The sequence below is a fragment of the Mustela nigripes genome, chromosome 6 (genome assembly GCF_022355385.1).
Source record: "Mustela nigripes isolate SB6536 chromosome 6, MUSNIG.SB6536, whole genome shotgun sequence".
NCBI classification, from domain to species: domain Eukaryota; kingdom Metazoa; phylum Chordata; class Mammalia; order Carnivora; family Mustelidae; genus Mustela; species Mustela nigripes.
Window position 1 is genome coordinate 24,718,064 of NC_081562.1, and position 12,667 is coordinate 24,730,730.

Here is a 12,667-nt window from a genome sequence, read left to right on the forward strand (position 1 = left end):
AACAAGGGTAGAATTTTAAGAAGAGAGATGTCCCAGTTAAATAAAACACTACCAAAAATGAAAAGGACTTCTTTGGGACTTTTGTTTTCTGAGGTTTCTAGAACAGAAACTACATGACTATTAGAGATTTTGTGGAGAGATTTCCTACGGGGTGAGAAGTTGGGCTTAAGGACCCCTAAGTTCCCTTCTCGATGCTGAATATCCTGTATTATTCGGAACCTCACTCATTGTGGTAAGTTATAACAGAGTGCAACCTTTTCAGCCTTTAATGCTTTGTCTCTGCACTAAAAGGCCTCACTCAGGGGTACCTGAATGGCTCAGCCGGTTGGGCATCTGGCTTCAGATTAGGTCATGATCCCAGGGTTCTGGGATCGAGCCCCATGTTGGGAGGCCTGCTCAGTGGGACCCTTCTTCTTCCTCTGCTCCCTACCCATGCTCTCTTCTCATTATCTCTGTCTGTCTGTCCTCAAATAAATAATTTTTTTTTAAAGGTCTCACTCAGACTGCTGTGTTTTTTTGTTTTTTTTTTCTTTATGGCTATTTTTTATAGTTCTGTCATCCTTCTTATTACAAGGTGGCCTCAACTCATTCCTTCTTTTAATGTCATCCCACTTCATTCTAATTTGTTACTTCTAATATGTTGTGGTCAAGGAAAACAGAATAGCCAAACTTATTAACATTGCATGAATAATTTAAATGAACATCTGAAGAGGTCTCCCATGAATAAGGTCTTTGGTGCATGGACTTTTTGTCATCTGTTTTAGTTCTTAAAGGCCTTTTTAGCTTTCTTCCAAGTTCTTGGGGGGTATTCTAGATTTAATTCTGGAAACTTGTTATTGAAATTCCAGAAGTTTGCTAAGGTTCCTACTAATTCATAAAATTTAAGAAGAAAATTCTAAATCCATTACTGATTTTTTCCAAAATAATCACAAGCATTGATAAACTCATCACTGATCAAGATTTTCCTTATGTAGATAAACTTCCCCTGAACAGCTTCTTCAGAATGGAAATAGAATTTATAACTAGACTATGTAACCAAATGAAATTGATTAGAATGCTAATTACTTTTCTCTCCTAAGCTGTTTTGCATGGAAAGTATTGGTGTAAAAATACAGATTCCTTTAGAGTATAGGTAATCATTCTGATTTTGTTGGTTTTCTTCTTAACCCTGTACTTACATATGGCAATAGTTTAAACATAATTCAACAATATTTAATGAGGGGTGCCTGGTGGCTCAGTCCTTAGATAAGCTTCTGCCTTCGTGACTCAGGTCTTGATCCCAGGGTCCTGGAATGGAGCCCCGCATCAGTTTCCCTGCTCAATGGGGAGCCTGCTTCTCCCTCTCCCACTCCCCCTGCTGTGTTCCCTCTCTCACTGTCCCTCTCTGTCAAATAAACGAATAAAATCTTCAAAAAGTATTTAATGAAAACTTATTCTATACCTAGCAGGTGCTCTCAGTTAAGAATAATGAAGAATATAAGAAAAACATAATAGGGGCACCTGGATGGCTCAGTCAGTTAAGGTGGCTGCCTTTGGCTCAGGTCATGATCCCAGGGCCCTGGGATGGAGCCCTGCTATGTCGGGCTCCCCCAGTCAGCAAAATGTCTGCTTCTCCCTCTCCGCCTGCTGCTCTGCCTGCTTGTTCTCTATCTCTTTGTCAAGTAAATAAATAAAATCTTAAAAAAAAAAAAAACGGAAAAGAAAAACATAATAATGTTTTATATAAACTAAGTATGAAAGACTAGTTTGCCATCAAGGTACTTAATGTCTTGTTAAAGAAGCAAGAACCAGTTATAAGCAATCAAGGAAGTATCTTATCCAGGCAGGACTCGTGCAGATAGTAAATGTTTCTGAAATCTGTAATGAGAAATGGAGTAGTTCTGCTCAATACCACAGACTCAGGGGTTAGTAATATATGTGCTCTTTCTTTAATTTGCTTTGGCCATTAGGTTAATATTGGGGCTCTGAGACTTTAGATATTATAATTTCCTATCATTTATTTGGTAAAAAGAATAATTTGGAGAGGTGTTCCAGTGACTCAAATGAGAGAGTGTCCATAAGATATGAAGAAAACCCCAACACTGCCAATATTTGGAAACTCAAAGGGTTTATTTCCTAAAGTGTAATATAAATTGCTGTCCCATACCTTTTGCCACTCCCCAGTATTGGCCAGAAGAATAATTTTAATGTCTCCCAAATAGATGAAGCTGACTTCATCCCAGTTTTTCTTGGGAGATACAAATTTCTTATATATCCCCAGGTGAGCCATGAAAAATATGAACTTGAGACCCAAAACTCTGAACTGTCATCATCAGTAACACACAACTGAATTAGGTACTTGTAATGTAGTTAATTTTTTGGGAAATATTCAAAGGCACAAAATGAACATGGCAATAAAACACGGCTGTCTACTTAACTTTTGCCTCCCCCTGGATGTGTGCATGGAATCATATTTTCATAGAAGTTGCAAAAGTTCCAGACTCCAGCGCTATTTAATCTCCTTCCATAAGCAGCAGCCCTGAGCAATCCTATCCACAATTAGCTGCTTCTGGTTGCTACTAAGTTGCCCCCATAACTTACTGCACAACATTATCGTTTCACAGCACTATGCATTTTATATGCAGTGAAAGTGCTTGGAAAGACCAATTTCTCTTTGTCATGCCCCTGCCTCTAGACAAGGATGTTTTACGCTGCCCATTAGCCAGTCCTGTGACCCTTTTCTTTTAGCACCTTGGGTCTGAATTAGGGAACGCTTTTTACATCAAAATGGATACACCTCTGGTAAAGTAAGCATTGATTGTTTAGCCCACTTAGCAGTGCGCTTTCCAAAGCCCACGACCCAGAGCCGGGCTGGGGGGTTCCTTTCTTGGACTGCGAGGCTCCGGGAGAAGGGGTGGCGGAGATGGGGAGTGGAGGGGAGGGTTTGTTTTGCTGGGGGATGTGGGAAGGAGGCGCTAGCCTGTTTCGCGGTTTTTTAAGCCCCTTGGCATGTCCTGACCTGATCAAGAGGGAGTCAACTGCTCTCTGGAATGTTCCGGGAGAAGGTGGGAGACTGCTTCCCAGAAGAGGCCTGTGGGTGCTGGAGGGCACCAGGGGGGTCACGCAGGGAGATGCAGGGCAAGCGCCGGGAGGAGCGCGAGAAAAGCTGGGGGCCGAGGTGACCCGTCCCCGCGGGGGCTAAGGCGGGCGGAACGAGCTGGTAGCGAGGCTTCGAGGGCGGCCCGAGGGGCCGGGAGACCCCTCCCGGGGCGCGGCGGCGGCGGCGACCCGGCAGCGCAGGCTGCACCGCCCCGGCTGTCAAGCGAGCGCTGGGGGCGGGCAGGAGGAAGGGGTGGAGGTGCAAGGGGAGGAGGGCTGGCACCGGAGCGCCGCGGTGTCGGTGCAATAAAAATGCATCCCATGGAACTGCCCATGGAGAAGGACGGGACCGAGACGCGGCAGCGAGAGGAGGTGGTAAAAGCGGAGGAGGACGCCCGGGAGGCAGCGGCGGCAGCGGCGGCCGGGAAGTGAAAGGTCTCGCAAAGTTCAGCGGCTGCTGCGGGCGCTGAGCCCCGGGCTAGCGGCGGAGAAGCCCGCGGGACCGCTCCGCAGGGGCTGCGCGGCCAGGCCGGCTATGGTCCGGGGGCTCCCGTCGCCCCTGAGGTGCCCGGGCCCCTCCAGGCCGGTGCGCGAGGGTCACCCCACCGCCCGGCGCGGCCCCGGCCCGCGGCTCCCAGCAGCCGGCGCCCACTGACCGAGCTTGGCGCCCCAGGAGGGGGAAGAAATAAAGAGCCCCAGTTCTTCCCGAGGACTGTTGGCGCTTCATCCCACAACCGAGAGGGCTCAGCTCCCTCCCGCACCCGCCCGGCCCGGGTCCTCCCGGCTCCTCCCGGCCATGGGGAGCTGCGCGCGGCTGCTGCTGCTCTGGGGCTGCTCCGCGGTGGCCGCAGGTGGGTGGTGACGCTGCTGGGCCCCCACCCCCTTTCCCTCGCTCTTTCTGTTCCCTACCTCGGGACTCGGGGGTGCAGGGGAGTGCGGGCTGGGAGCGCTAAGCTCAGCTCCGGAGGATGAAATGAGTGGCCATGTTCCGCCTCTTTCCCCCGGGTCTCTGCAGTTTAAAATACTATTGATTTTTTTGCAACTGCGATGCACATGCCCTTAGATAACCCGATATCCTGGGTGCGCCCTGCCGGAGATACCACGACCTTGGTTTCTTTCTCATTTTGAGCTTGTGAAAAACTGCTTTTCCACTTTGTGAGGGAACAAAGGACCAAGCTCGCCATCCCCCGGCACTTCATGGCCTGAGGAATGATGGGGAGGGATGGCCCAGCGACCCTGGGCGCGCGTGGGCCGCGGCTGCTCTCTCGTGGAGAGCGATCGCCGCAGTCCCCCACCTCATGCTGGGCACTAGGGAACCAGGTAGGGACACCTGGGTGGGGTGTGTGTGCCCTTTCTCCACGGCAGTGGCTGGAACGCAGTGAGACCCCGGGCGGGGAGGTGGTGATAGGTGGTGATCACCCTGGCTTGCACTAGCTGGCTGGCCGCCCCTAGGGAACTGGTACCCTGGCTGAGGCTCCGTGGGAGGTCGGGGGCGGGTCTGCTCTCTGTCTCGGTAACTGGACGGCCGGCAAAGGTGTCGTCAGAGGCTCTCTCCCTCCTGCTCCCACCCAGGCTTTCCTAGGCTGCACTTGGCCACCCGTTCCCAGCGCGCCGTTTCTAAATTCGGGAGCCCCCCTTCTGTTCCCCTAACCCTAACCCTTGAGGTCACCTGGTTTCTAGTCAGGGGTAAGGGCAGCTCACTGTGTGAGGGGGAAAGAAAGCGAGGGACTGACTCTTCACGCATCCAATCTCTCAAACGTTTCTCCTTTGCTCTAGAAAGGGGGGTGTGGGCTGGAGGGACGGACTGGTGGACAGAGAACATTGGCGCCCTGTACCTTCCCTTCTTCCACTCTGCCCCCCAGAGACGCTGGCAAACAGTAAAGCAAAGTTTTAGAATCTTCACCCCAATCAGCCAGATTCAGGAGCATCCTTGCTAGACTTGGATAGTCACTTCTTTGCGGAGCTCCAAGTATTTTGCCCACCAATTATTTATCTGGCTCCAGTCCTTTCTGTATTTACTACTTTGAAGGCATTTAAAACGACCCAGTACTTTCCCCCAAGGAGCCATTAGAGGTCTAAGATTTTACTTTAATTCTTCTTAGGGATGCACCCCTGCCTGCCTTTATGCATGCTCCCCCCAACCACAAAGTGAATTTTATTAAATCTTTCCCTTTTCAAACCATGTTATGGCAAAAAAAAAACATGCAAGCAATCAAGAGGTTGTAAATAAATATCACAAGGCAAGTGTTTCAAGTCAAAAATACTTGTACGGGCAGTATATGATTTTCCCTGAAATGCTTTGCAGGTGAGTCATAGCTCACTGTGTGTTTGGGTGATCCTGGCCACAAGCAACTGTTGCTGCCGCTAATCAGAACAGCGGCAAACAAGAGTCTGGGCATAATGCACTTTGAATTTGACATTTAAAAAACCGTGCCTAAAGAAGCCCTTTCTTTTGGTTGCAGAGGCTATGTGGGGCTGGTGATTGTCAGTGTGTGAAATGTCTCTGTTTTAGTCTAAGCTGTCATTTGGCTTCTCCAACAGCCCAGTGATAACAGTTCAGAGGTGCTCTCTCTTAGGAAGCAGAAACGTTCAATTAGCCAGAATTTGGGGTTTGACTTCCTTTTCCTTCTTTCCTTCTCTGTTTTAACTTCTAAAATAGATGATTTTGCTTAAGGTATTCATAATTAACCTGACAAACCCAAATTAAAGGATTAAAATCCATAGTCAAGATGTTAATAAGAGGATAATGTTTATCATCTTAAGTCATTTTGAAACATTAAAGTCTGTTGGACCTTTGTTTGGATGGAAGCACATGTTTCTTTAAGAAGGTGTTTTAGTTCACAGATAATGTTTAAAGGTGCTGTTAGTGGCTGCCAGACTGTAAACATTCTCCTGTTAAGCAAACAGGCAACTACTATATAATCTGTCATAGGTAGAAGCCCTCAAGAGGCAGAGAGCATGTCAAATAAGCTTTTCTGCCATTTAGCAGTTTAGAGATTTCTTCCTTCGTTATATTTACTCAATATCAAAAATAGATATTATGTATCTGAGCACCAGAGGTCTCTCATTTTGCCTCCCTAAGTGAGAGCCCACTGTATATTGAGAAATATCTCGTATTGCTTTTCCTAGGGAATTTGTCCTGTCACATTTTTGGATTAAAAATATAATAGAATAAAACATTTCCTCCTTAATGCATCCTAATAAGCCTGTTAGATAATGCTAAGGACTCAAATTATATCTGAAAGACTAAATTTGATGATCTTAAAAACATTATTGTTTTTAGGGATTATTTAAGTCATACTTCAAAACAAACATGTATTTCAAATATAGGGAAGGTTTAGATGTTTAGAATGTACTTTTTAAGCAAAGTGCTTAAAAAGTTCAGGCCAGTATCTTTCCCCCAGTGTTTTCCTTTTCCTTCCTCTCACCCTTTATCTGTGTGATTTTCCCCCCTTGATGTGAATCGTGTATCACCATGAAATGCACACGCACACACGTGCAGGCTTGCACACGTATAGACAAACGCACTGGAAACGCAGGACAGTATTCTGTGCTCCAATTTGATAGAATTTCCTCTTTAGTGAAAGTCTTGAGCTCTTTGGGGATAACTTGACCATTGAAGACAGAAGAGCTTTCCAGATGGGTTTGTCTTGAATAACATATGCTTTCCCTTTCCTAGGACTGAGTGGAGTCGCTGGAGTGAGTTCCCGCTGTGAAAAAGCCTGCAACCCTAGGATGGGAAACTTGGCTTTAGGGAGAAAACTCTGGGCCGACACCACCTGTGGCCAGAACGCCACTGAACTGTACTGCTCCTATAGTGAGAACGCTGATCTGACTTGTCGGCAGCCCAAATGTGACAAATGCAATGCCGCCCAGCCTCACCTGGCTCACCTGCCAGCCGCCATGGCAGACTCATCGTTCAGGTTTCCCCGCACATGGTGGCAGTCTGCTGAGGATGTGCACAGGGAAAAGATCCAGTTAGACCTGGAAGCTGAATTCTACTTCACTCATCTAATTATGGTGTTCAAGTCCCCCAGGCCAGCGGCCATGGTGCTGGACCGGTCCCAGGACTTTGGGAAGACATGGAAGCCTTACAAGTACTTTGCCACGAACTGCTCAGCTACATTTGGGCTGGAAGATGATGTCGTGAAGAAGGGAGCTCTTTGCACTTCGAGATACTCCAATCCTTTTCCGTGCACTGGAGGAGAGGTAAGAGCACGCGTTTAACTCCACGCTGTAAGTAAGGTAGAAAAATGTTACCAGCCCACATTTTTTTAAAGCATGAAGGTGTGCTTGTAGCAACATGAATGAAATTAGAATTTTTCATGAGCTTTATTTGTCATAAATTATTTCTCACCCTTAGATATGGATGTGTAGTCAATTTCAAGCAGGTTGTCCACTGGCGGGGTTTGGCTGGGAATTCTAAGGTTTTAATTTTCTTAATTTTAGGAAGAGTAGATACGTGGCATCATCACTCTATCTTTGAGGTTTAAAGAGCTAATGATTTCTTCAGTTAGTGAGACTATTTACTGTAATTCTGAAGGAACAGGAGTTACTGAGACAGCCAGTTCCTGGAGTCCATGCATGCTGGTATCTTCCTGAAACTGTTAACATAAATAGGAAGTAAATAAAACTAAAGCCAAGGGAGAAAAAAAATCTGTTTGTCAGAAGGATACTTTTGTATAACAGTGGAGTTTTATTGTTAAGATTACAAGAATGCATAGCAAACAAATGAGGGTAGTGTCTTTTAAGATACAAAAGTTCTTTTTGGACTCACAGTTGCAGTTTAGGGACTTCTATCTACCCTGGGCCCCAAACCATCTCAACCTCATTTTGCAAAACAGCCTCCTTAGCTACTAGTCCAATTTCTGTATGGAATGTTTTCTCCTTGTTTCATATTTCCCCTTCCCTCATGGGAAAACAGGTCTTTTTAACTTATGTGGATATACCTAAAAAAAATCCCCCTAGCCCCTGTATAGCCTTATGAAAACATTTAGAGAAAACTAAGTTAAGTGAAATCAGATTAAGAATGTAAAATACTATCATGTAGATCAAGAAATATGGATTTCAGACAGGTGCCTGGCTGGCTTAGTTGGCAGAACTCAGTCAGAGTCATGTGTTCAAGCCCCATGTTGGATGTAAAGCTTACTTAACAAATAAAATAAAATCATGTTTAAAACATGTTGGTTCTGAAAAAAAGGGAAGAGAGAATATAATCTTTCTAATTCTGGCATGTGTCCTGAACCCACAGACTAAAGAAGTGGTTCTCAAGTAGGGGTGCTTTTGCCACCCCCTCGACCCTCCCAGGGGACATTTAGCAATGGCTGAAGACATTTTTGCTAGAAGAGGGATGCTGTGGGCATCTCGTGGGTGGAGGCCAGGAACTGCTAAAACTCCTACAAGACGGTCGTCTCACTCCCACTCCCACCCCCAACAAAGAATTCTTAGCCTCTTGTGTTAATAGTAGCAAGGCTGGGAGAGCCTGGACTATGTGTGAGGCATATGTCCAATGTCTATAATACAAGAGCTACAAAGACCAAGATAAGCTCCCTTCTAGTAGTCCTAGCTGTCCTTTGTATTACTATTCTCCAGCTTCCCAGATGATTGTACTTAGGAAACACTTAGGAGCCCCTGCTATGTATTAGGCACTATAGTCAGTGCCACTAATTCTGCCTTTGGTTTGGGGAGAGGGGTGCTTGCGAACGGCCTAGTGAAGAAGCTGGTCGGGAACTTCTTCCCCCTGCTACCAAAGTCACATATGGACTTTAGCCATGTTACCCAGCTCCTTCTTCTGTGTGCTGTCTGTGGACCGGGCACAGTGCCGCTGGCATGGGAACCAAGTGGGAGTGGCACAAACAGCCAACAGATGACTTTTCCTACTTCTTCTTCTTGGTCTCTAAAGTTGGCACCTGGGTGGCTCAGTCAGTTAAACATCCGACTTGGTTTTGGCTCAGGTCGTGAGCCATGAGGGTCACGAGACGGAGCCCTACGTGGGGGTGGGGTGTGTGTGTGTGCCTGAGATTCTCTTCTTTCCCCCCCTGCCCTCTTGCTCATGCTCTCTCTCTCTCTTTCTCTCAAATAAATAAATACATCTTAAGTAAATAATAAAGTTGGCTTCATATTGTAAACCCATGTGCACCGTGTCACGATGGACGTTTTTAAAAGATACCAGGATAGGAAAGAGACGGATAAGTTGGACTCATTGTTTTCTTATGTGGAGAACACTTTGTGTTACAAACAAGGGAATGGCTTGAACTCTCAAATTGCTTTGGAATTGATCCACACGCTCATATCGGTTCCCTACATCTCAGTGCTACTGGGCCATGTGTATCTATGAAGTAGCAAAAATACAGTCTTTCAGTAACCAGATGGCAGGCGTGCTTGCTTAGCAAATACCACATTGAATGCATTACAATGGCCCAGCAATTACTTAGAGATAACTAAAGTAACATTTATTTAACTCAGAGTGGAAGCAAAATCTTATCTTCTTTAAAGCCCAACTACTTACTGTCATCAGTGCTTATTATATCAAATTTCAAGCACAGAGAGACTAAAATTTGTGTTAGATATTTTGCTTTTTATAACCAGTTTTAGTTACCTTTTATATCCAGTTTGTTTGAGTAGAGTTCAAATTCAATGGCAAGAAAAAAAATCAAGAGCCATATGGTTCCCTCTCAAGTATTTTTACGAGCATACAGTAAACCATCATAGAATTTCTTCCCTTCAGAGCACGGGTTTGGGAGTGAATCTTTCCCTCCTGAGTTGGAAAGTAGAAGAGAGTCTTCCTCAAACATAAGGTTCAGAGGACACCTCCCTGGAGGTGTTTACTACCTATGTCTCCTGTGTTGCTGTGAAATATAAGTTAGTGCTGAACTACAGATTAATTTTGCAGGACAACACTCTATCCCCAGTCTCCATCTTTGGAAACTGACTGGTCAGAAAAAATAAGCCAATTCCCCTAGGGTCAAATAAGTCATCTCAAATTTCATTTGTTGCTTACTTATACTATTACAGACCTCTATCTTTCTCCATTCAATATAAGACTTCTTAGGACTTTTCTAAGTATTATCCTACTACTCAGGCTAAAATAACTATATCCCAGACTTAATTTGTTTCCATTATTCATTCCAAAATACTTCTTTGGGCTTTTAGGGCCTTAGAGAGACCTGCAGCTTCATGTCTAAGAAATCAGATACCTCTATCTTCAGAGTTGAAGGCACCAGACATCTGAAAGAGGACTTTCAAAAATATGGGCCCCAGTGGGGTGCCTGGGTGGCTCAATCAGTTAAGTGTCTACCTTCAACTCAGGTCATGATCCCAGCGTCCTGCATGGGGCTCCCTGCTCATCGGGAGCCTGCTTCTCCCTCTCCTCCCCACTTGCACATGCGCTCTCTCTCAAATAAATATATAAAATCTTTTTTAAAAACAATACAATCCTCAAAAGCCTCCCAGAAGAATACTTTTTAAATCAAGTTAAATCAAGATTAAATATGCTATACAACAACTTCCTAAACTGGTCAGCATTTACAATGAATGGTTCTCCTGCATGTGTCTTTGCAGGACAGGAAACCAAGGCTCAGAGGTGAAGCGACTTACCCAACAACATTGCATTAGTTAGTTCTATGGCAAAAGTAGGACTAAATCATGGGTCTTCTAACTGTAAGTCTAGTGTTTGTCCCACAAAACTATGTTCTCTTGTCATTATTGACCCCGAAAGAACTGCTTGCAGAGAGATGTCTGCGTATATCTCTTCTTGCTCACTCTGTCACAATCATTTGTTACTCATTTGTATGTGACATGAATGTGAAAAAGGTGATGCCAAACAGCTTTCTCCTGAGCAGGAGTGTCCTCTGAGTATCAGTGGTGTTCTGGGCATAAAAGGTTCCATGACCAAACTAGATTGGAAAACACTGAGTGGGTTTAGCAAAATGAACACCTGTAAATACATGAACGTTCTCATTATGTGACCTGTGTTCCCAAGTGGGAAATATAGGATGTGACATTCCCAAACTTATTTACCCAGTGGAACCCTCTTTTTGCAGAACTCCAATTACTAGCTTTCAGAACCCCAGGGATCCCCAGATTACAAGTTGGAAAATGCTGGGATGGAGGTGTTAAGGCTCCCCAAATTCGAGTAGAAGGACAGATGGGAGAGATGTTGTTCAAGGGGGACCAAGTTTCAGTTATGCAAGACGAATAAATTCTGGAGATGATGAGTAAATTCTAGTGAGTTTATAATGAATAAATTTTAGTGTACAGCGATGTGACTATACTTACCAACATTTCCTTGTGTGTTGGTAATTGTGTAATTGTGTAATTTACTAAATTACTTGTGTAATTTACTAAGAGGGCATTTCAAGATTCTCACCATACATATACAAAGAAAGTGGTAACTGAGGTGATGGGTACGTTAATTAACTTGATCATGGTGATTATTTCACAATGCATGTGTACGTCAGATCGTCAAATCATACTCCTTAAATATACATACTTCTCAATTTTCACATATATCTCAGTAATTTTTAAAAAGGCACAGAGAGGCCTGGTGCTTGTCATGGTTTGACATCAAAGCTCTATGCCTGTTGGGGGCCTCATCTTCTACTTCGCTGGAGCAGTGGGTAGTAATAGCTTTGAAGCTAAAGGTAAGAGGTTCGATCAGCTTTGGGGGGATTCAGAGAAGCACTGTCAGACCCCCTCTGGGTACAGAAAACAGAGGGAAGTGAAGAGTTACAGCAAATCATTTCAGGCTCTGCACAGTGAGGCTTCTTTCAAAGGGAGTTTCAGTCGTCACTGTTCAGGAGACAGCAATGTTCCAGTGACCTCAAGGCACCTCTAGAGTGATGGAGTCATCATCTCAGAAGCAAGCATTGCTGCCTCTTGCTCTATAACTTACTGCTAGAAAAGCTCTATTCAAAATTGGATAGCAACCAACCAAACCACACAGACTTTTTCCCCCCTCTAGGGCACTATGAATATAAAACATTCAAAGGGAGGCAGTGGCACAGAGAAGCCAAGAACAGAAGAAGGCTGGTCTCAAATGAAGCACCAGGGAAGGATCGTGCCGGCTTTATTTGCCTCTGTATTCCCAGCATGGAAGCACATTGCTGGGGTCACAGTAGGCATCCAGTAAATCTGTAGCTGAATAAATGAGCATGAACAGATGAGAGAAAATGACAAGGAAGAGCACATCCTTAGATGACACAGAGGGGGAAAACGAATATAAGCCTCTGGGAGGGGGATAAGATTCAGAAACCCTGGTTAACATAGAGAAGTTGAACTGGTAAAAATATGAGATAAGCTGTGGTTGGGGAAAGGCAGCTAATGAAGGACCTTAAATTACGTTTATTCATTCATTTGTTCATCAAATACTTTTGGGGCTTTTAGGTGTCTGATGCCATTCCAGGTGCTGGGGATATGGTGGCGAATCAAAACGACAGAAGTCCCCGTTCCCATGAGGCTTAGGTTCTGGGGGAGGGGGTTAAAGGGAGAACAGAAAACCAACACTTAAGTAAAATATAGAGTATGTCAGAGTGTGATAAGGACCAAATTAAATTAAATTAAATTAAAAGAAATAAATAAGAATAAAAAG

General features: G+C 44.9%; 1 protein-coding gene across 2 annotated transcripts in view; it reads left to right on the forward strand.

The window, feature by feature from the left end:
- The first annotated feature begins 3,845 nt into the window (after positions 1 to 3,845).
- Positions 3,846 to 12,667, forward strand: part of NTN4 (netrin 4) — a 113,578-nt gene continuing 104,756 nt past the window's right edge. For both annotated transcript variants that reach the window (XM_059402321.1, XM_059402323.1), the window contains exons 1-2: positions 3,846 to 3,929; positions 6,758 to 7,287. In XM_059402321.1, the coding sequence (XP_059258304.1) occupies positions 3,875 to 3,929; positions 6,758 to 7,287 (585 nt within the window). In that variant the 5' untranslated portion in view covers positions 3,846 to 3,874. The remainder of the gene's footprint in view (positions 3,930 to 6,757; positions 7,288 to 12,667) is intronic.